The 19,927-nt window shown below is 42.0% G+C and overlaps 2 protein-coding genes across 2 annotated transcripts; one reads left to right on the top strand and one right to left on the bottom strand.

The window, feature by feature from the left end:
* The first annotated feature begins 583 nt into the window (after window positions 1-583).
* On the top strand, window positions 584-11,779 carry Znf182 (zinc finger protein 182). The gene is made up of 5 exons (XM_090326133.1): window positions 584-1,022; window positions 1,410-1,594; window positions 7,801-7,927; window positions 8,162-8,257; window positions 9,425-11,779. Exons 2-5 carry the CDS (start codon window positions 1,580-1,582, stop codon window positions 11,128-11,130), a joined length of 1,944 nt encoding a protein of 647 aa, XP_090182259.1. The 5' UTR covers window positions 584-1,022; window positions 1,410-1,579; the 3' UTR covers window positions 11,131-11,779.
* A 2,315-nt stretch (window positions 11,780-14,094) lies between these two features.
* Window positions 14,095-16,841, bottom strand: Spaca5 (sperm acrosome associated 5). The gene is made up of 4 exons (XM_090326153.1): window positions 16,650-16,841; window positions 15,814-15,972; window positions 14,346-14,424; window positions 14,095-14,236 (listed from the first exon to the last, which is right to left on the bottom strand). Exons 1-4 carry the CDS (start codon window positions 16,804-16,806, stop codon window positions 14,134-14,136), a joined length of 498 nt encoding a protein of 165 aa, XP_090182279.1. The 5' UTR covers window positions 16,807-16,841; the 3' UTR covers window positions 14,095-14,133.
* Between the last annotated feature and the right edge of the window lie 3,086 nt (window positions 16,842-19,927).

Here is a 19,927-nt window from a genome sequence, read left to right as displayed (position 1 = left end):
CGCTCTGCAGCAGTTTCCCAGAAATTTGCATGACAGGGTTACAGTCAATTCGCTGTGGCTTCTTCCTTAGTCTCTGACTAAGATCCTACCTGGCGCGGGCCCCTTTGTCCCTAAGATTCTGTCTCTGAATCTCTGAATAGCAGGGCTTACAGTTGTAGCTTTCCTCTAAGACTAGTTCACTGAGCTTAGAATTTTGCCGCCGCCACGTTCCCCTTTCCCAAATCTGCACCATGGTATTTCCCATAGCGGACTGTACCAACCCGCACCTTCTTCAAGCCAGTCTCATGTATTTGGCTCGCTAGTGATATTTCCTTAAGAGGACGATCAGCTCCAAACGTCCTCCTTGTCCCCGAAGAGGCACGGGTCGGTAGAGAAAAGGATCGCTCTCTGCTCCCATTCCCTTCTCCCAGAATAGTAACCGGGGAGGATTGTACCATTCCAGCCGGGGTCCCCCTCCCTGCGAAGGGAGGAGGTGGTCCTCAACTCTCGATTTGCAAAACAAAACAAAACCGTAATTAGCCTGCCTTCCCACAGGAGTCCCTCCTCTTAGCGCTAACTTTTCCTAATGCCTTCCAAAATTTCATCTCTTCCAAAGTTTAAAGGGCAGAGTTCGCCTCCGTATGGAATTGTAAAAGCTGTAAAGATGTCTGCTCCCAGGACAAGTCGGCTTATTAACGCGGCCATTTTTTTGTCCCCCAAATACGATCATTGTGGTAATCAAGATAATTTAAGCTGCCAGCATCAATGGCTTCAGGAAGGGCTACTGCGCATGAGCAAATATAGTGACTGACAGTAACCAAGGCGGGGTGAAGGGCGAAAAAGTGGCTATCGCAGGAAGTTAAGACTGATTTTTGGAAACATTAAGGAGACTTTGCCAGAATAAGAATTTGGATTCTAAGATCGGAGCTGGAGAAGAAGGAGGGCAGAGTTCACTCAGAACGGAAGTGAGAGGGCTGGTACTCTTGCGGGGCGGAGTGACACGGACTGCGAGTGTGGAATCTTTAAAGACATGAATTTATAGGGTGAGTACTTGGGGAGGGCCTCAGAGCTGAGTAGCGAGAGTCTGAGGAGGGAGCTGTAAGTGAGCTAGAATGGTGGCGGGGGGAGGGGGTCTGTGGGTTGAGACATGGTCTGTGGAGTCTGTGACCGAGGAGTTGTGTGTTGGGTGAAGTATGGGAGTATTTGGAGGTGGGGGTGGGGGTGATAAGCGGGTCTGTAGATTGATTGATGGAGTCTGTAGTGTAAATGATGGAAGAGGGGGCTCTGGGGAATATGAGGGGGGATTCTGAGTCAGCGATGAGGAATCTGGTGGGGAATATAGAATAGCCTATGAGGTCCATGATAAGAATGTGTGGTTGGGTGATGGGGATCTGTGGGGGAAAACAAATATCCTTTCCCTTTTTTCTTAGCTATAGCGTGGCCATTTTTACCAGCTGGCATGTGTGGATTTCTGGCCTGGTGATTTGGTGAACTTTCAGTCTGGGTACTCCTTGCCATCTGCAGCTCTTCTCTTTTCTTCTCCCCCCTCTCAACAGTTCTGCCTTTTTAGGCCTTTGCCTTCTCTTCACCACAGTCAGACATGACTGAGTTCCGGGTAAGTTATTACTTACTTTCCCCTCTCCCCTTTCCCATGTCAGAATATGTAGGAACAAGAAGGCAAAGATGTACAGTAGTTAAGACCACACTATCCTAAGTTTGACCTCTGAACAGCTTTGTGGTTTGGTAAAGTTGTCTAGCCCCTCTGTGCCTTAGTTTCCCTGACTGTGAAATGGAGATGATGAGAATGATGATGATGTTATAATAACCTTGTATGGTTATTTTAGAGATCAAATGAGTAAAGATAAGTGTTTAAGACAGTACCTGCTATATACATGATATGCCATAAATATGAGTTTTCATGTTATTGCAGTTATTTTTGTGCTGCTACTTGGGCTTGAACTCAGTGCTCAGATGCTGTCCCTTAGCTTTGTTGAACAATGATGATGCTTTAACACTTGGGCCACAGATCCACTTGGGCTTTTGGGTGGTTAATTAGAGATATGAGTCTTTGGTTTTCCAGCCAATGCTGGCTTCAAAACTTGAGCCTTAAATCTCAGCCTCCGGAGTAGCTAAGATTACAGGCAAGAGCCACTGATACCCAACTTTGCATTACTATTGAAACTATAAAATGGATAAGTATAAATACATACAGAGATCCACATGATGGCACACATTCGTAATCCTAGAACTCAGAAATTCTGGAGGATTAAGAGATCCAGGCTAGCTCATGCTACAAAGCAAGACTCTGTCTCCAACTCCTCCTCCCTAAAAATAACTGTGTGAAACATGAAACAAGAACAGCAAAGAAAAGCATACACAGTGAGGTTTGGGGAAATAAAGTAAGACCAAGTCAAGGTTGAAATATATGTAGATTATAGGATTCTCCATATATTAAACTACAATTACTTTTCTGAGCCTTGTTGCTTTTAGCAACTTCATAAAAGAAAGGAAACATACTTAATGTATTCATTCCATTTAGAGAAAGTGAGCATGGGGGAAAGTGAAAGAAGAGGTAAATTTGGCCAAAAAAAGAGAGAAATGTACTCATTAGCTGAATTATGGAATAATAATTCCTCTGTACAACACCTTAATAAGAACAATAGTTATATTTTAAAAAAAACACTTTTTTCAAAGCCACCATCTCCTGAAATTCATTGGCTACTTCTCTAATGGATCAGTTAATTCCCCTTCAGCAAACTTGTGGGAAATACAGAGCTAGAATTGCTCAGCTGTGATTTAAAAATGCCTTTTTTCCCCCTGTTGGCCATAGAACTTTAACCCAGGTCCTGAACACTGTCCCTGAGCTTTTCTGCTCAAGGTTACTGTTGTACCACTTTGAGCCACAGTTCTAGTTCTAGTTTTTAGGTGGTTCATTGGAGAAAGGAGTCTCATGGATTTTTCTGCCCAGGCTGGCTTAGAACCATGATCCTCATATGTCAGCCTTCTGAGTAGCTAGGATCACAGTCATGAGTTTGTATCTGCTAAAGGTATCCTGCAAGTGTAAAACTAAAGGTATGTGGCTCTTAACACCACCATAGCCATGCCTGCACAAAAGTTTCTTGTGATCTGGTTCACACAGGGATAAATCCTTGAAAGGCTACAAGAATCAGTAAACCTCATATCCTTCCATTTCTTTACTGACACATTTTTAGTTCTTATCTTCAATTTCAGTACACCCTGAGAAACACACAGGACTGCTTTTGTTCTTAAGTTCAGAATTCATGATGTTAGTCTTTGTCCATTTTCAGTTTTTTTATGCCTACTTTTAAAAGTATAGATTATGGGCCGGGAGCTTGGCCTAGTGGTTAAAGTGCTTGCCTAGCATGCACGAAGGCCTGGGTTCAATTCCTTGGTACCACATACATACAAAAAAGCCGGAAGTGGTGCTGAGGCTCAAGTGGTAGAGCACTAGCCTTGAGAAAGTCCAAGGACAGTCCTCAGGCCCTGAGCTCAAGCCCAGGACTGGCAAAAAAAAAGTATAGATTATTTCATCATTTTGTTTCAGAAGTGTGATAGAAATGGTACTAAAAGATTCAAACATTCTGGCTAGCAGTGCTGTGACCTAGCACTTCAGAGACAGAGGCAGGAAGAATAGGAATTGGAGGCCAGCCTGGGCTATGTAATAGACTCTGTCACAAGAAACAATGGGCTGGTAGTATAGCTCAGTGATAGAACACTGCCTAGCATGTAGAGGCCTGTGGGTTTCATCAGCAGCACAACACCAAAAAAATACCTATTTTTTCTTCTCTTTCCCTCATTCTTTCTCTCCCTCCCTTCCTTTCTCCTTCCTTCCTTTATTTCTGATCCTGGGGCTTGAACTCAGAGCCTAGGCACTGTCTGTGAGCCTCCTTTTGCTCAAAACTAGTACTGCCATTGAGCCCACAGCCAATTCTGGCTTTCTCTGAGTAGTTTATTGGCTGGCTTGGAACTGTGATCCTCATCTCAGCCTTTAGAGCAGTATTTAGACATGAACCACTGGTACCCAGCTTCTTTCCTTTTTCCTTCCCTTCCCTTCCCTTCCTTTCCCCTCCCTTCCCTTCCCTTCCTTACCCTTCCTTCCTTCCCTCCTTCCTTCCTTCCTTCCTTCTTTCCTTCTTTCCTTCCTTCCTTCCTTCTGTCCTTCTTTCTTCCCCTCCTCCCCCTCTTTCTTTTCTGGGGCTTGAATTCAGGACTTGGACACTGTCCCTCAGCTTCTTTTGCTCAAGGTTAGCATTCTGCCTCTTGAGCTACAGCACCACTTCCAGCCTTTTCTCTTTATATGGTACTGAGGAATAAAACCCAGGGTTTCATGCCAAGCAGGCACTCTATCACTGAGCCACATACCCCCCCTCCAGTTCATTTTTCTTTTTTTGTGTGTGTTGATACTAGGATTGGAACTCAGGACCTAGTCCCTGTCCCTTTGTGTTTTTGCTCAATATTGATGTTCTACCACTTAAGCCACAACTCCACTTCTGCCTTATTTGTAATTAGTGGGAGATAAGACTCTCATGGACTTTGCTGTCCGTGCTGGCTTTGAACCATGAATCTTAGTTTTCATCCTCCAGAGAAACTAGGATTATAGGCATGATCCACCATCACTTGCCTTTAAGGTCTTGTTTTTTGTTGTTATTTTTGAAATAGAGTCTCACTGCCTGCCCTGGTTTCCTGAGCCTTGATCTGCCTGTTTGGGGCTTCCCATTGAAGCTGGGGTGACAGGCACACAGTATCACACACCATTCCTGATTGAGAAGGGAGTCTTACAAACTGTTCTGCCTGGGCTGGCCTTGAACCATGATCTTATTTTCAGCCTCCCACATAGCTAGGATTACAGGTTCGAGCTACCTCAAACTCTTGAATGTACAACCTAGAAAAGGAAACTTGCCTGGGACTGTAGTTCACTTGGTAGCACATAAGCATGAACAAGTCACTGAAATCTAGTCCTACCATCAAACATATAGAAAATTAATCAAGTTGGATGTTGGTGGCTCACTCTTATAATCCTAACTACCCAAGTCCTGAGTGCAAGCCCCACACCTGACAGAACAAAAGGATAGTGCTCTCACACTTGAGCCACACTTCTGCTTCTGGGTTTTTGGTGGTTAATTTGAGATAAGAGTTTCACATTCTTTGAACTAGCTGACTTTGAACTAGCTGTCATAATTCACAGATGTTGGCTTCTGTAGTAGCTAGGATTACAGGTATGAGCCACTAATGCCAGATTTATTTATAGTTACTTTTTACATGGAGACCTGTGCTTTTTGCCTGGGCCAACCTCCAACCTTAATCCTCCTAGCTCCATATAGTTGGAGTGCTGCATAGCTGGGCTACAGACATGCACCAGTATGCCCATCATTTTTTGGTGTGATAATAGGGTTTGAATTCTTGACTTAACACTTGCTAGGCGAGTACAAAAGTGCTTGAGTTAAGCCTCTGGGGGATTTTTGGAGGGGAGGGATAGGATCTTGTTTTTGTTTTTCTGGGCTGGACTACACCATGAACCACCTCTTTACCCTTCCCAGTATAAACTGGGGTGACAGACATGTACCACCATGCCCAACTTTTGCTATTGAAATGGGGATCTCTTAAATATTTTGCCCAGGTTGGCCTTGAATTGAGATCTTCCCAGTATCCACTTCTCAAGTCCCTAGTATTACAGGCATATTACTGGCTCCTGTTGTTTGTTTTGTTTTTAGCTGTGCTAAGGATGGAACTCAGCCTTAGGCTTGCTAGTCAGGCCCTCTACCACTTAAGTCATACCTCCAGCCTCTTTTTGTTTGGGATATTTTCAAGATAGGGTCTTGCTTAATGACTAGAATAGCTTGGGCTGTTATCCTATTTGCTCTTCCCTTTGTCATTGGCAGTAATAGATGCCTAGGCATCAGTTGAGATGGACTCTTGCCACCTTTTATGCCCAGGCTGGTTTTGAACCAAAATCTCCAGATCTGTGCCTCCCAAGCAGTTAGAGTCTTGAGCCTCAGGCTAAGCAGGCTTCAACCATTGTATCTGGCTCCTTTGTTCATTTTTCCTTTCAATAAATGTTATTTTATATGACCAGGTGCACATAGGCATTGGGCCTTTGTCCTCCTCTAAGGGTATCCTCCTTTGGTCTCATGGTATGGGAATGCCTAGAATCCTGTATAATTTATCATTTCCCAGTGTGTTTTAGGTCTAGCTTTCACATATAGAGAAAATATGTATTGTTTGTCTCTCTGAGCTTGGCTCTTTCTTTAGTTTTTTTAGATAAGATCTGGATATGTAGTTCAGGATGGCCTCAAACTCATGATCTCCCCTGCCTCATCCTCCTCAGTGCTGGAGTTCTACATCCTGGCTTGCAAAGATACTGAACTCAGAGTTTCAGGCTAGCAAGGATGGCACTGTGTCACTTGAACCACATCCCCAATCTTTTGGCTTTTAATTTCTTTTCTAGAAAGGGTCTAGAAATTTTGCCTAAGATGTTATCATCCTACCTATATTCCTAAATAACTTATTTTTGAAGTAAGATTTTGCTATATCCCAGGCTGACCTTGAGCTAAAAGTTGGTAGGGTGATAGGCATGTGCCACCATGCCCAGCCACATAGAGATTGTGTGTGTGTGCATGCATTCGCACATGCACATGTATGCATGTGTGTAGTAGAGGGGATTGAATTCAGGTCCTTGTACTTCTTAGGCATATGATCTACCACTTGAAACATACCCACTTGAAACATACCCCTAGTAGCTTTTGCTTTTTTAGTTTGCTTTACAGCTAGTGTGTGTGTGTGTGTGTGTGTGTGTGTGTGTGTGTGTGTGTGTGTTGGTACTGGAACTTGTTCCTTAGCTTTTTTTTTTCTCAAGGCTAGTGCTCTATCATTTGATCCACAGCTCCACTTCCAGGATTATTAGCTTTTCTGTACATATTGGTATTTTAGTATGATTTAAGTTTGCATGTCTGTGATAACCAAGGATGTTGAAAACATTTTCATGTATTCGTTGACAATCTGTGAAATTATATAATGCAATATTTTTCAAATTTTTAATTAGATTATCTGTTTGTATTATTGACTTGTAAGAATTCTTTATTGTTTTGGCAGTACAAATTTTTTGCATTATTTGGGTTTCTTTGTGGTGCTGAAGATGGAACCTAGGGTCTTGTAGATACTACTGGCTATACACCAGCACCTTAGAAGCTTTTTACTCTCCTAGTACTGGAGGTTTTTGATTTTTTTTTTTGGTGGATTATGTGGCTTGAACTCTGGGTCTGAGTATTGTCCATGAGCTCTTCAGCTCAAGGCTACTACCCTACCCCTTGAGCCACAGCGTCACTTCCAGTTTTCTAGTAGTTAATTGGAGATAAAGAGTCTCACAGTCTTTAGTGCCTGGGTTGGCTTTGAACCGCGATCATCAGGTCTCAGCCTCCTGAGTAGCTAGGATTACAGGTGTGAGCCACCATGCCCGGCTAGTACTGGAGTTTTGAACTCAAGATCTTAACCATACCCTCAGACCTTTTGAAAGGCCTTTAGAAGTGATTAAATAGTAGCTCCTTTCTTAAAAATATCTCCTTTATCTTTAATCTCCCCAGTTACCATGGGCTGATCACACATAACACACACACACACACACACACACACACACACACACACACACACACACACACGTGGGGGGGGGAGAGAGCGAGAGGGGCCCCTACTGTACTCCATATTTACTTATGCATTTTTTGAAAACATAATTAAATGAATTTTGGGGGGAAATGCCATCACTTCTTTTTTTTATCAAGCTGGTTGAATAAAAATATGCAATTGCAGGGATCAGTGTCATTCGAGGATGTAGCTGTGGACTTCACCCAGGAAGAGTGGAATCAACTGGACATGTCCCAGAAGACCCTATACAGAGATGTGATGCTAGAGAATTATAGCCACCTTGTGTCTGTGGGTGAGGATGGCTTGAATAATTCATGGTATTCTCAGTAGAATAATTTGCCAGCTCCCAAGTGCTTTAATACTTTGACCTCAGGTTCTAGGGATTCAAAATTCTTATTCCCTCTTAAAGTGAATGGGTGTTTGTATTTTCATACCTCATGTAAAATATATTAAAATATACCTTAATTATTTTGAAATCCAGAAGGCTGCACAGAAAACACAAATCTTGTATTATTTCTTATTACAGGGTATCCTATTACCAAACCAGAAGTGATTGCCTTTTTGGAACAGGGGGGAGTCCTTGGAATCATAAAGAAGGAAATTCCAAGCTCAAGTTGTACAGGTAAAATTTGGGAGATTGGGAGATGAATAGATTAAGACTTAGGAAGTCTGTGAGGCCTAGCCATCTTTGTGTGTGTGTCATTGTGTGTGTGTGTGTGTTGTTTATATGTGTGTGTGTGTCTGTGTGCCTGTGTACGTGTGTGTGTGTGTGTGTGTGTGTGTGTGTGTGTGTACATGCGTACATGCATATGTGTGCTAGTACTGGACTTGAATCTAGGGTTTCTTGCTTTTGCTTAGTTCTTTCACTCAAAGCTGATGCTCTATCACTTGAGCTATGGCTCCACTTCTGGACATTTGATGGTTAATTGGAGATAAGAATCTCACAGGCTTTCCTGCCCACATTTGCTTAAATCCTTAGATCTCAGCCTCCTGTACAGCCAGAATCACAGGAATAATCCACCAGTGCCTGATTTATCCATCTTTCAAAGATAAGAAATTTATTTCTAAAGGATATATGTACTGTTGTTGCTAATTCCAAGGTTTTGTTCTATGAGCTGTTGTCTCATGCTAATCTTGGGCTGTGAGTTCGTGAGGAACTTCAAATTCCACTATGGAAGAGACCTTGAACATCTTTGTTCATTCACCTCAAGAGTTCACCTCTAGCCTTTTTGAAAGGATCTTTGCATTCTGTATCTCCTTCCCTCCAAATCCCGAATCTGCTACTCTTTTCACAGCTACTTAAACTTGTTTACACCTTCTCTACCAAGTTATTTTTTTTGCATACATATGCCAATCTGGTGCTTTAACTCAGGGCCTGGGTACTATCCCCAAGATTCTTTTGCTCAATGATAAAGTTCTGTCACTTGAGCAAAAGCTCCACTTCTGGCTTTTTTAGTGCATAATTGGAGGTAGAAATCTCATTGACTTTCTTGCCTGTGCTGAATTTGAACTGCAATCTTCTGTAGCTAGAATTATAGGTGTGAGCCACCAGTTCCCAACTCTCCCTATTTTAAAAGTAACTATGTTTTGTATATTTTTATTTTTTCTGTTCTAATAATTTGTTGGATCGACTTATTTCAACCTCATCTCTGAGTGTAAGAGAGAAACATGATTGGAATTTATTTTTGACTGGTACCTAGACCTAAAAGAAAAAGAAATCAGCTGCATCAGAAACCTCCTTGTGAGAAACATGTATTTACAGAATGTGGTTTATTATTCTTCTTTCCAGAAGATGGGCAGGCTGAAGAACAGTTGGAGAAGCATCAGGACACCCCACATACACAACTGAGGCAAGCTATATCCATTCTCAGGAACAGTGTGACTGAAGAGAGAAGTCAGAACTGTGATGGACTTGCAAATGCCCTTTCTCAGAGCCCATGGGGACTTGCTTCAGGATATGCACCCTATATGAATGAGTCCTATGGGAAAAATTGCAAAGGTAATGTAGGCTTACTCAGCCCTAATAGTGTGAGCTTTGCAGCTCAGGAATATTATGAATGTAATAGATGTGGTAAATTCTTAATTCATGGTAGGCACGAGATCAATGATGGCACACAGCCACATGCTTGTAATCCATATGGGAAAGATCACAGTCAGAACTTCGTTCAGTATAATATGACTCAAGGTGGAGAGAAATCGTATGAATGTCCTGAGTGTAGAATCACCCTCAGCACAAATTCCCTCCTAATTGTTCATCAGATCACCCACATAGGAGAGAAATCTTATGAATGGGCAGAATGCAGAGAAACTTTTGACAAGAGAGCACATCTCAGTATACACCAGGCAGTACACACCGGAGACAAACTCTTTGAGTGTAATGAATGTGGCAAATCCTTCCGAGAGGAATCAACATTGCATATACACCAAAGAACTCATACAGGTGAGAAACCCTATGTATGCACTGAGTGTGGCAATGCTTTTCAAGAGAAGACAAATCTCATCATACATCGAAGAACTCACAAAGGAGAGAAACCTTATAAATGTTCTGATTGTGAGAAAACGTTCAACCAAAAGGCACATCTCAGCGTGCACCAGAGAACACACACAGGAGAAAAACCTTTTGAATGTACTGATTGTGGCAAATACTTCAGAGAGAAATCAACCTTGAATATCCATCAAAGAACTCATACTGGGGAGAAACCCTATGTGTGCAATGAGTGTGGTAAAGCCTTCCGAGAAAAGACAAAGCTCATCATCCATCAGAGAACTCACACAGGAGAAAAGCCCTATGAATGCTCAGAATGTGGAAGGGCCTTCAATCAAAAGGCACACCTCAGTGTGCACCAGAGGACACACACAGGAGAGAAACCTTTTGAATGCAATGAATGTGGCAAATCTTTCCGAGAAAAATCAACTCTGCGCAGACATCAAAGAATTCATACAGGAGAGAAACCTTATGTGTGCTCAGAGTGTGGACGAGCTTTTACCCTTAAGTTGAGCCTCAGTGCTCATCAGAGAATCCATACAGGAGAAAAAACAGATGGATGTACAGTATGTGGAAAAGTCTTCTCCCGGAAGTCCTATCTCATGCTACACCAGAGAGCTCATACAAGAGAAAAATTTGAGAAATCTTATGAATGCAATGAATGTGATAAAGCATTCTTCCAGAAATCATACCTCATCATTCATCAGAGAGTTCACACAGGAGAGAAACCCTATGAGTGTAATGTATGTGAGAAAGCTTTCTCCCAAAAATCTTATCTCATTATCCATCAAAGGACTCATACAGGAGAGAGACCCTATAAATGTGATAAGTGTAACAGAGCCTTCAGAGAGAAGTCTAAACTTACTGTACATCAAAGAACTCACATAGGAGAGAAACCCTACGACTTTCCTGAATATGAGAGAAACCTTCCTGCGATCACAGTTCAACACACATTAGAGAACTCAGAGAGAATAGAAACCAAAGAACTGAAAATAGAGCATCTTTCTTAGAAAGTCAAAGAAAAACAATATGGAAAAGGTGTGGTGGAAGATCATGCTTTATTTACCTAGGGTGATCCTAGAAGGCTTTTCTGAGGAACTTAGATCTGAAAATGAAGCACCAGCCATACTGGGGGAAAAGCATTTGAGGCATAAGGAATAGCAAGATCCAACATCCTGAAGTGAAAACCTTGGTTTTGAACTTGTATTGTGATTCTATTGAAGCATGGTCCCTTGGACGTTGAATACCACAAACTTTTACAGAAAAAAAAAAACAATTAATGAAAGCTTACTATGAATCACCGTTTTGTCATTTCTCATAATAGGAAGTACCATGTCCAAGGGAAAAAAAGGGGTTTGTGGAATAATACTAATGAAGTTTTCAGATTTAAAGATAACCATTAAAGGAACAACAATGAAGAATATATTTTGCTGGGTGTGCTGGTGACTAATGCCTGTAGTCCTAACTACACAGGAGGCTGAGATCTGAGATTCATGGCTTACAGCCCAGGAAGACAAATCATAGAGATTCAATATCTTCAATTAACCTTCAAAAAGCTTGGAAGTAGAGGTGTGGCTCAAGTGCTAGAGCTCCAGCTCTGAGCACAAAAGCTGAGCAAGAGTGTAAGGCTCTTAGTTCAAGCCCTAGTATCAGCATCAGAGGCGGGGAGGGAGGAAGAGGGGGAGAAAATATGCCTATAAATGTTCCACACTACTAGAAAGATGCAAAATCAAATCAATATCAAGACAACATGAAATCTAGTTTCCACAAATGGGAATCGTGTCAATGTTTCTACCCCAACTTGTTCTGTGGGCAAAATTTTGGTTGTTTCTGTGTGTGGCCCTTCGAAGCCCCTTTGGAAAATTGGTTAGCTTCCCAGAAAGACTGTAAGCCAAGCTACCTAACAGGTATTTAGAAGATGTTTCTAATTGAGCTTATTTCTGATGCTTTTGATGAATAACTATCATATTCAAAGTCAGTCTCCAGAGGGATTCCCCCCCATGGACCATAAGGGAGATATGAAATTTGTTCATCTATGTTGGTTAGGGAAGAAGACAGGGGAAATGGACTTGGCATTAAGAAACAAGCTTAAACTTGACTTGGACTATTTTTGTGATCATCTGGGTTTATTTTGGATGAGAGGAACACTGAAAGCAAGGTGGTAAGTAGTTGGGTAGCCACTCACCCAGCCCAAGCAAAGACTACAAGGATGTGGAGGGTTGCTTCCTCCTGTGAGTGGCTACTTCCATTGGGGCTGCTCAGTGGAAAGAGAAAATGGCAAGTTCAAATTCTTAATGCTCAAGACACCTGACTGAAACCTTGACATTTTGTGAAAAGAAATGAGTACTTTGTGTGTCTATTGAATTCCTTGCCTAAATTCCCAGTCTGTCATTTGCAATTTAGGGTTTTGGTTGTGTAAGTGGCTGTGTTGGAACTGAGAGAATGGGGACCAGGGAGAGGCTGTGGGAGAATGTGAATATTTTAAACTCCCAATTCCCACTGAGCTTCCTGGGTAGGCCAAATCTAATATGGTCCTCCCCTGAAGAGACTGTATATGTCTTAAATAAAGACTGTTGTGACCTCATTTGAGAACGATAACTTGTTGAGGGAAGTTTGTTTTCTTATCCTTGCAGCCCATCCCTCTCTCTCTCAAAACATATTTTCTGTTTGTGTATGGATTCAAAAAACCTTAGCTATTTTGCTGGAGGCTGATGCTCTGCCACTTGAGCCATGCTCCATTTTTGGCTTTTAGATGGTTAATTGGAGATAAGAATCTCACGGTCTTTATTGTCTGGGTTGGCTTTGAATTTCAATCCTCAAATTTCAGTCATCATAGTAAGTGTTACAACCAGTGTAAGCCACCAGCATGACTATTTTTTGGTGAGGGATGTCCAGGGACTCAAACTTGGGACCTGTCTTCTGTAACTGAACTTCTTTTGCTCAAGGTTGGAGCTCTACCACTCTAGCAACAGCTCCACTTCTAGCTTTTTTTCGGGGGGGGGGGGGAGCTAATTTATTGGAGATAAGTCTCACAGACTTAGCTCAGCTCAGGCTGACTTTAAACCATGATCCTCAGATCTAAGCCTCCTGAGTAGATAGGATTATTTGTTTTGAGATAGGATCTCACTACTTAGCCAAGACTGGCTTCAAGCTTGCAGTATTCCTACCTCTGTTTCCCAAGCACTATACAGCCAATCACCACCACATTTAGCCTGTAGCTGACTTTTATAACAAACACTTTACTACTTTACAAATGTTATTCATTTAATCCCCCCAATAATCTCATATAATCATATTTTCATTTCCCAGATGAGAAAAGTAAGGCACAAAGATCTATTTTTCAAGGTATTTTCAAGGTACCATAAACTTGAGAAACTGTGGTATTTGAACCAAAGAGAACCTGTACACTTAATCACTATACTAGTCTCCTCCAATAACTATTCCAAGTAATTCATATATTTTCTCTCTCTCTCTCTCTCTCTCTCTCTCTCTCTCTCTCTCTCTCTCTCTCTCTCTCTCTCTCTCTCTCTCTCTCTTTCTTTTTTTCTTTTTGCACTATTGGGACTGGAACTTAGTTCCTTATACCTGCTTAGACAGATGCTCTTCCACTGATCCACAATTCTAGCTGATTTTGCTGGATATTTCTTTGGAGGTAGAGACTCATTTCCTGCATATGTGCACACCTGGATGACAATCCAACCATTCTATCATGCCTTGCTCTCTATTGAGAATAGGTCTCACAAATTTTTCTGCCCAGAATGGCCTTAAACTGCCATATTCCCAATCTCAGCATCTCATGTAGCTAGAATTACAAGTGTGAGCCTCTAGTGCTTTGCTTGATCTGGTATCTCTAGGTTACAATGTGAAGGTATTGAGGAAATGATTGAACAGAGATACCTTTAGGCATTAAAAAATGAAGAGCCAGATATCTGACTAGTGATAGCCTAACATTGTTTATAGATATTATCCTTTATTGAATGCACAAAGATCTGATAAAAAGGATAAGCAAATGTTTATCCCCAAGAATCTTTTCTTGAGTCAGATTTTGCATGTAAATCACACCCCTTGAGCCATTCAGATAAATCATGGCCAGAGCAGTGCCGAATCCAAGAATCCCTAGAAATGGAGAGAGGGTGGGAGGGAGGGTGAAGTGGACAAGCTGGTGGGGTATTAGTACCATCCCATATCTGGCAATCTAGAGTCCAGACCATCCCCGTGAATTTACCAGGCTCTCATACTGTCATATGAGCTCACAATTCTCTTGGCACACAGGATGTCATCCAAAAGATGGCGATTAAGTAAATCTGGGGAGAAAAGAGGGACAACGTCATCTCCTGAATTGGGGACAGGGTGACAGTGTAGGGAGGGCTCTAGGTTTCTGGGTTCTTTGGGGCCTAACCTCAGCTACTATATTGGCTAATTGTAGATGACATCATTCCTTGTCAACCATCAAATTGGCTGAACTCACTTGGATGCTCCTCATTAACCTTGACTATCATGTTGGATGGTCAGGAGTAACCAACATATTTCATTGGCTGCTCCTAGACAACCTTAATTTCCATGCTGGCTAATTCTGGATGATTTAAAGTGATATTTTTATACTTTTTGTCTGGTTATGAATTATCTAAACTATAATACTGGCTACTAAGCTATAATGCTGGAATTACTTAATTGGCATAGCAGTTTGTCCTGGTGATTTCAAATACTGGGTTGTTAGATCCTAGATCTGATTGGTTTTGGATGACCTCAGTCTCCACATTGCCTAGCCTTGTTCAACCTCAGCCATTACAATGTGTGGTCCTACATGAACTTAAATGCTATGTTGGTTGGACAGGGTGATCTTTAACTGCTATTTGGCTAGTTATTAATCATTCCAACCACCATGTAGACCAGTCCTAGACATTTATTTTTTCACAATACTGGAGATTGAGCTCAGGATCTGGCAATCTTAATTGCTATCTAGTTAACTACCTCAATATCCATGCTGTCTCAAACTGAATAGCCTTAACCTTTATTTTACCTAGCTTTAAAAAAAAACTCAGTTTTCAATTTACCCCTTATTAGTCAATTTCAACCTCCAGTGGTTAGTCCTGGGCAACTTGGACCTTCTGTATGGTCATTCCTCAGTGACCTCTTCTTTCATGCTGACAGAACTTGGGCAGCCTCAGCCTCCATTTGAACTTGCCTCAAATAAGCATTGTCTCTATTTTGGCCTGTGTTGGACAACTTCAACCACTAATTTGTGCAGCCTTGAGCAATCTCAATTTGCTGTTCTATTTTGTCCTCCAAAACACCATTCTTTCACCTGTAAACTGTAAAGTTCTCTCTTTTCTTCTCAGAGGTAGTTTATTTCTTTTCCTACTTCTAGATATCTACCTCTTCCTTCAAGTCCTAGACAACTGTAATCCTAAATCAGAACAGTCTTTCCTTCTGTTTCACTTGGAACTAATTTTCTTGTTTATGAGTGTCAGAAAACTGCATTTTACATTCTAGATGAGATTTAAGGCTCTGTATTCTCCTGACGTAGACAACTCAGGATATTCTGGCTTGGGGTGCTGTTTCTAATAGCCCAGGCAACTTCCCCCCTTTCCTGTTCACCTTTCTACATTTCTAGATTGGTTAGATGACAATGCCTTCTGTGTGTGGCATGTGGGGCCACTCTGGTCTTCCATATATTCCCAGGGTTGTCTTACCACGACAATCCATGTGGCAGAGGTTTCTGGTGGGTGTGACGCCATTGTCACACCACCAGGCAGAGTTAAGCTGGAAAATGCCATAATCACTGCTGCCATCAGGGTTGTGGTCCACAAAAGCAGAGTCAAAACCACTCTCATAATGTGCCATGCATAGCCCTGGGTAGGGAGAAAGGAGTGGGACGTTGGCATAGGACTTGAGAATAGGGAAAACTATGATAAAGGGAGTGAAGAAAGGGATAATTGCTGTCTTAGTTGTGAGGGTGATGATTTTGTTTTGGTGGTGGAATGGGGATGTTGGCAATTCTTATAAAATATCCTGATAGTGGTTGTGATGGTGTTCATGATAGTACTAAGGATATGGGGTTGATTGTAGAGCAAGAGAATGATTATGAAGGATGTGATGATGGTAGCATTAGAGTTGTGTTAAACCAGTCATTTGATGGGTGCCAATGGCTCACGCCTGTAATCTTACCTACTCAAGAGGCTGAGATTTGAGGATTGCAGTTCGAAGCCAGCTTGGGCAGGAAAGTCTGTAAGATTCTTATCTCCAATTAAGCACCAAAATGCCAGAAGTGGAGCTGTGGTTCAAGTATAAGACCACTAGCCTTGAGCACAAAAGCTTAGGACCAGATCATAGGTCCTGAGTTCAAGCCCCAGTACAGGCACATGCACAAAAAAATAAAAAAAAACAAACAAAAACAAAAACAAAAAAACACGCCAGTAATTATCATCAGACTGAAAGTTCCTGCCCTGAACTGTGGAGGAAAGCCTAGATCTGAGTGCGGTGGGTGGTTTGAGGATATGGATGGGACTATTGGCAATTGGAATCTTACAGTCTCCAATAGTATAGCCTCGGTAGCCATTGAGACCTGCTTTCTCCAGCTTCCTTGCTATTTCACAGCGTTCATAAATCTTGGCATCCACAGTAACAATCATCAGTGTGATCAGAGTCACTGTCACAGTATTCCAGGACTGCAGTATGATACCCATAAGCCTCACAAGTTGACTCCTTGCTCCAGATCACCCTGTAATGTTCGGAATGAGGGGCATTCTGAAATTCTAGGCTCTATGATCATTGGCCTGTGTGACAGATTCTGGAACACACAAACTAAAGATCTTGGCACCTCCCCAGTACCATATTGCATTTTATTATCTAATACCACAACAGATGTGTTGCACACACCACACACGCACACACACACACTCAACTCTTGTTTCATCTTCATTCTTATTTCTCCCTTTTGTTCCCCAGTTCACATAGGTTGCCTCTAATCCACTTCAGTTCACTCAGACTGGGCACTTCTTCACAGTTCCCTAAGGCTCAGTGCTTTCATCATCACCCTGGCTCACTGCCTACTTTTACCTTGACTTCTTCCTGACACAACAGCAAAATGACTCCCATTCACTCTCTTATGATCCATCCTTCAATTTTTTTTTACTGCCTTGGCCTCATCTCCATTTACTTCCTCTTTTCTCTTCTTTGCAATCTTTCTCTCTTCCCCCCCCCCCCCACTACCCCCAGTACTCTCATTTTCTGGAACCTCTGTTTCTTATTATTCTCCCAATGCTAGTTCAAGTTACCCACATTTACTCACTCTATCCTGGGTCACCTCCATTCTTGTTCAGTTTTGTCATCATTAGGTCCATTTGCTTTTACTCCGCCTCTCCTTACTTCATTCATATGCATTTACTCCCAATGTAACCATGTTACCTTCTTCCCCCTCACAGTTCATTCATGATTCTTTTTTTTTTTTGCTTCTCTGTCTAGTAAGTCTATTCAATCACACTATGATGTGAATCCACCACTTTTGCTCCCATTGGACTCTGTGATTCCCTACTTACTCACCCCTAGGCGATGTGAGTTTCATCCCTTCTCTTCATTTCACAGTCCCATCATGAACTTATCTTCTGCCTTTTACTTCCATCCCTTCTTACTATGTTCAACATGACATCCATGCATGAGCTCTTCAGCTCCTTCACATCTGCTAATTCCTCTTGGGGTCCCGGTACCACCCAACCTTCCTGGGTCACTACCAAATATCACCCCTGCCTAATCCCGCACTTTTCTTCTCCCTTGTGCTAGCATTGCTCAATTTTTATCTGATTCCCATTCATCTTCATTTCTTCTTATGTTCCACATTACTCCTACTTCCCCTAAATTCCCTTCTCCTCTCTCATGTTGTAATTTTACAAACCACCATGCGGTCCCACTCTAATCCTGAGTGCTCACATCAACTCCAAGCATGCTCACTGCCTTTCCCTGCCCATTACCTACTTAGATTATGCCTCATGGTCCATCGCATACCCAAGCTCAGTCACAATTTCCAATTAATTCAAAATTTTGTGCATTTTCATGGGTCTGCTCTGTCACTAAGAAAGGATACCAGAGGAAAACATAAGGAGGAAGGATTTCTTCTAGCTGACATTTCTAAGGATTCAGCTCATGGTTACTTTGGTTCCATTTTTTCTGGGGTGGTAGTAAGAGACAGAATATCATGATGGATGGTAGGGAGATTATGGTAGGGCAAAGTCCCTCACTCAAGCCATGTAGGGAGCAGAGTAGTCAGGAAGAGAGACTATGAGTGTGAGCACACAGTGACCTATTTTCTCCAACTAGTTCTCGCTGCCCTCACTCAACAAACCTTTAACTTATAGATCCATGAAGGGATTAATCTGCTCATGATATCGAAGTCCTCATGATCCAAACACCACATTTTGAACCTAGATGTATTGGGGACCAAGAGAGCTTTGGGGGAGTGCATTTAAAATCCAAACATAACAGTTTCTCTTTCATTCTTCCCTTTATATCTCTCCACATTCACTCCAGACTGTTGTACATTCCTCTTTATTTCGTGGTCCTTCTTTCACCTCACTTTGCCTCTCATTAACCATCCTTACCTGTCTCCTATCCCAGGTATTGACATATACATTGGCCAAGATGCAAAAGTTTGATGTGTTGTTTGGGATTTGGAGTGGGTATACACACTAACATCACTACAAATACCCACATTTCAATGGATTCAAAAGGAGTTTGGGGGGGGCTAAGAATTTGACCTAATGGTAGAGAGCTTGCCTAGCATGCACGAAGACCCAGGTTTGATTCCTAGGTACCACGTGCATAGAAAAAACCAGAAGTGGTACTGTGGATCAAGTGGTAGAGATCTAGGCTTGAGAAAGCCCAAGGACAGTGCTTAGGCCCTGAGTTTAAGCCCCAGGACTGACAAAAGGATAGGCCAGGTGCCAGTGATTTACACCTGTAATACTAGCTACTCAGGAGGCTAAGATCTGAGGATCTTGGTTTGAAGCCAGCTGGTTAACCACCAAAAAAATTTTAGGCGTGGAACTATTGCTCAAGCAGTAGAGCACTATTCTTGAGGGGAAAAAAAGCTCAAGGACAGCACCTAGGCTTTGAATTCAAGCGCCAAGAATGGCATAAAAAGAGGTGAGGAAATTCTCTCAGACCGAGGTAAATATGTAATTTGTCTAAGGTCAGCAGAACCTCCATTTCTTCTGTGCTACTGCTCTGCCAATCTCATGTGCTTCTGCAGGGTCCAAGTAACTATTCTTGATCTCATTTTCTGTTTTCAGTTGGAGAGTTTTTTTTTTATCTTCAATGTGACATAATTCCCATAGCATACAAGTCACCTATTCACAGTTTTTTTTTCTTTTCTTTTTTTCTCCCTGCCACTCCCCCCTCTAAAGACAATTTTAAAAATTAAAAGGGCAGCAGGGAGGAATATAGCAGGAAGTGAACTTGAGGAAGGTCCCTGCACACACATGGAATTATCACAATGAAACTCCCTCCTATGTAACTCAAAAGTCAAGTACAAAAAAAAAACCAAGTATGAGTAAGTGTTTACACCTAATGCAAGTTACACATGGCTGGCACTGAACCAGTTGAACCATGTTTTTAAAAAATAATTTTTTTTCTTGCAAGTCCTAGAGCTTGAACTCAAGGCCTAGGCGCTGTCCCGAGTCTTTTTCACAGAAGGCGAGCACTCTACTGCTTGAGCCACAGATCCACTTCGGATTTTGGGTGGTTGGTTGGAGGTAAGCATTTCAAGCCTTTCTGGTCTGGGCTGGCGTCAACCTCAGCTAGGGTGTGGGTGTG

This window comes from Megascapheus bottae, chromosome X (assembly GCF_031878675.1).
Source record: "Megascapheus bottae isolate mThoBot1 chromosome X, mThoBot2.hap1, whole genome shotgun sequence".
NCBI classification, from domain to species: domain Eukaryota; kingdom Metazoa; phylum Chordata; class Mammalia; order Rodentia; family Geomyidae; genus Megascapheus; species Megascapheus bottae.
This window is presented reverse-complemented; position numbering and strand designations above follow the sequence as displayed.

Bases quoted from the DNA above. Each gene is read 5' to 3' on its own strand.
- Znf182 (XM_090326133.1), top strand. The intron at 7,928-8,161 runs GTGAGGATGGCT...TTCTTATTACAG, and splicing joins TAGCCACCTTGTGTCTGTGG to GGTATCCTATTACCAAACCA. The intron at 8,258-9,424 runs GTAAAATTTGGG...TCTTCTTTCCAG, and splicing joins TCCAAGCTCAAGTTGTACAG to AAGATGGGCAGGCTGAAGAA.
- Spaca5 (XM_090326153.1), bottom strand. From the start codon at position 16,806: ATGGGTATCATACTGCAGTCCTGGAATACTGTGACAGTGACTCTGATC. The intron at 14,425-15,813 runs GTAAGACAACCC...TTTTCTCCCCAG, and splicing joins CTGCCACATGGATTGTCGTG to ATTTACTTAATCGCCATCTT. The intron at 14,237-14,345 runs GTAAATTCACGG...CTCCATTTCTAG, and splicing joins TATGACAGTATGAGAGCCTG to GGATTCTTGGATTCGGCACT.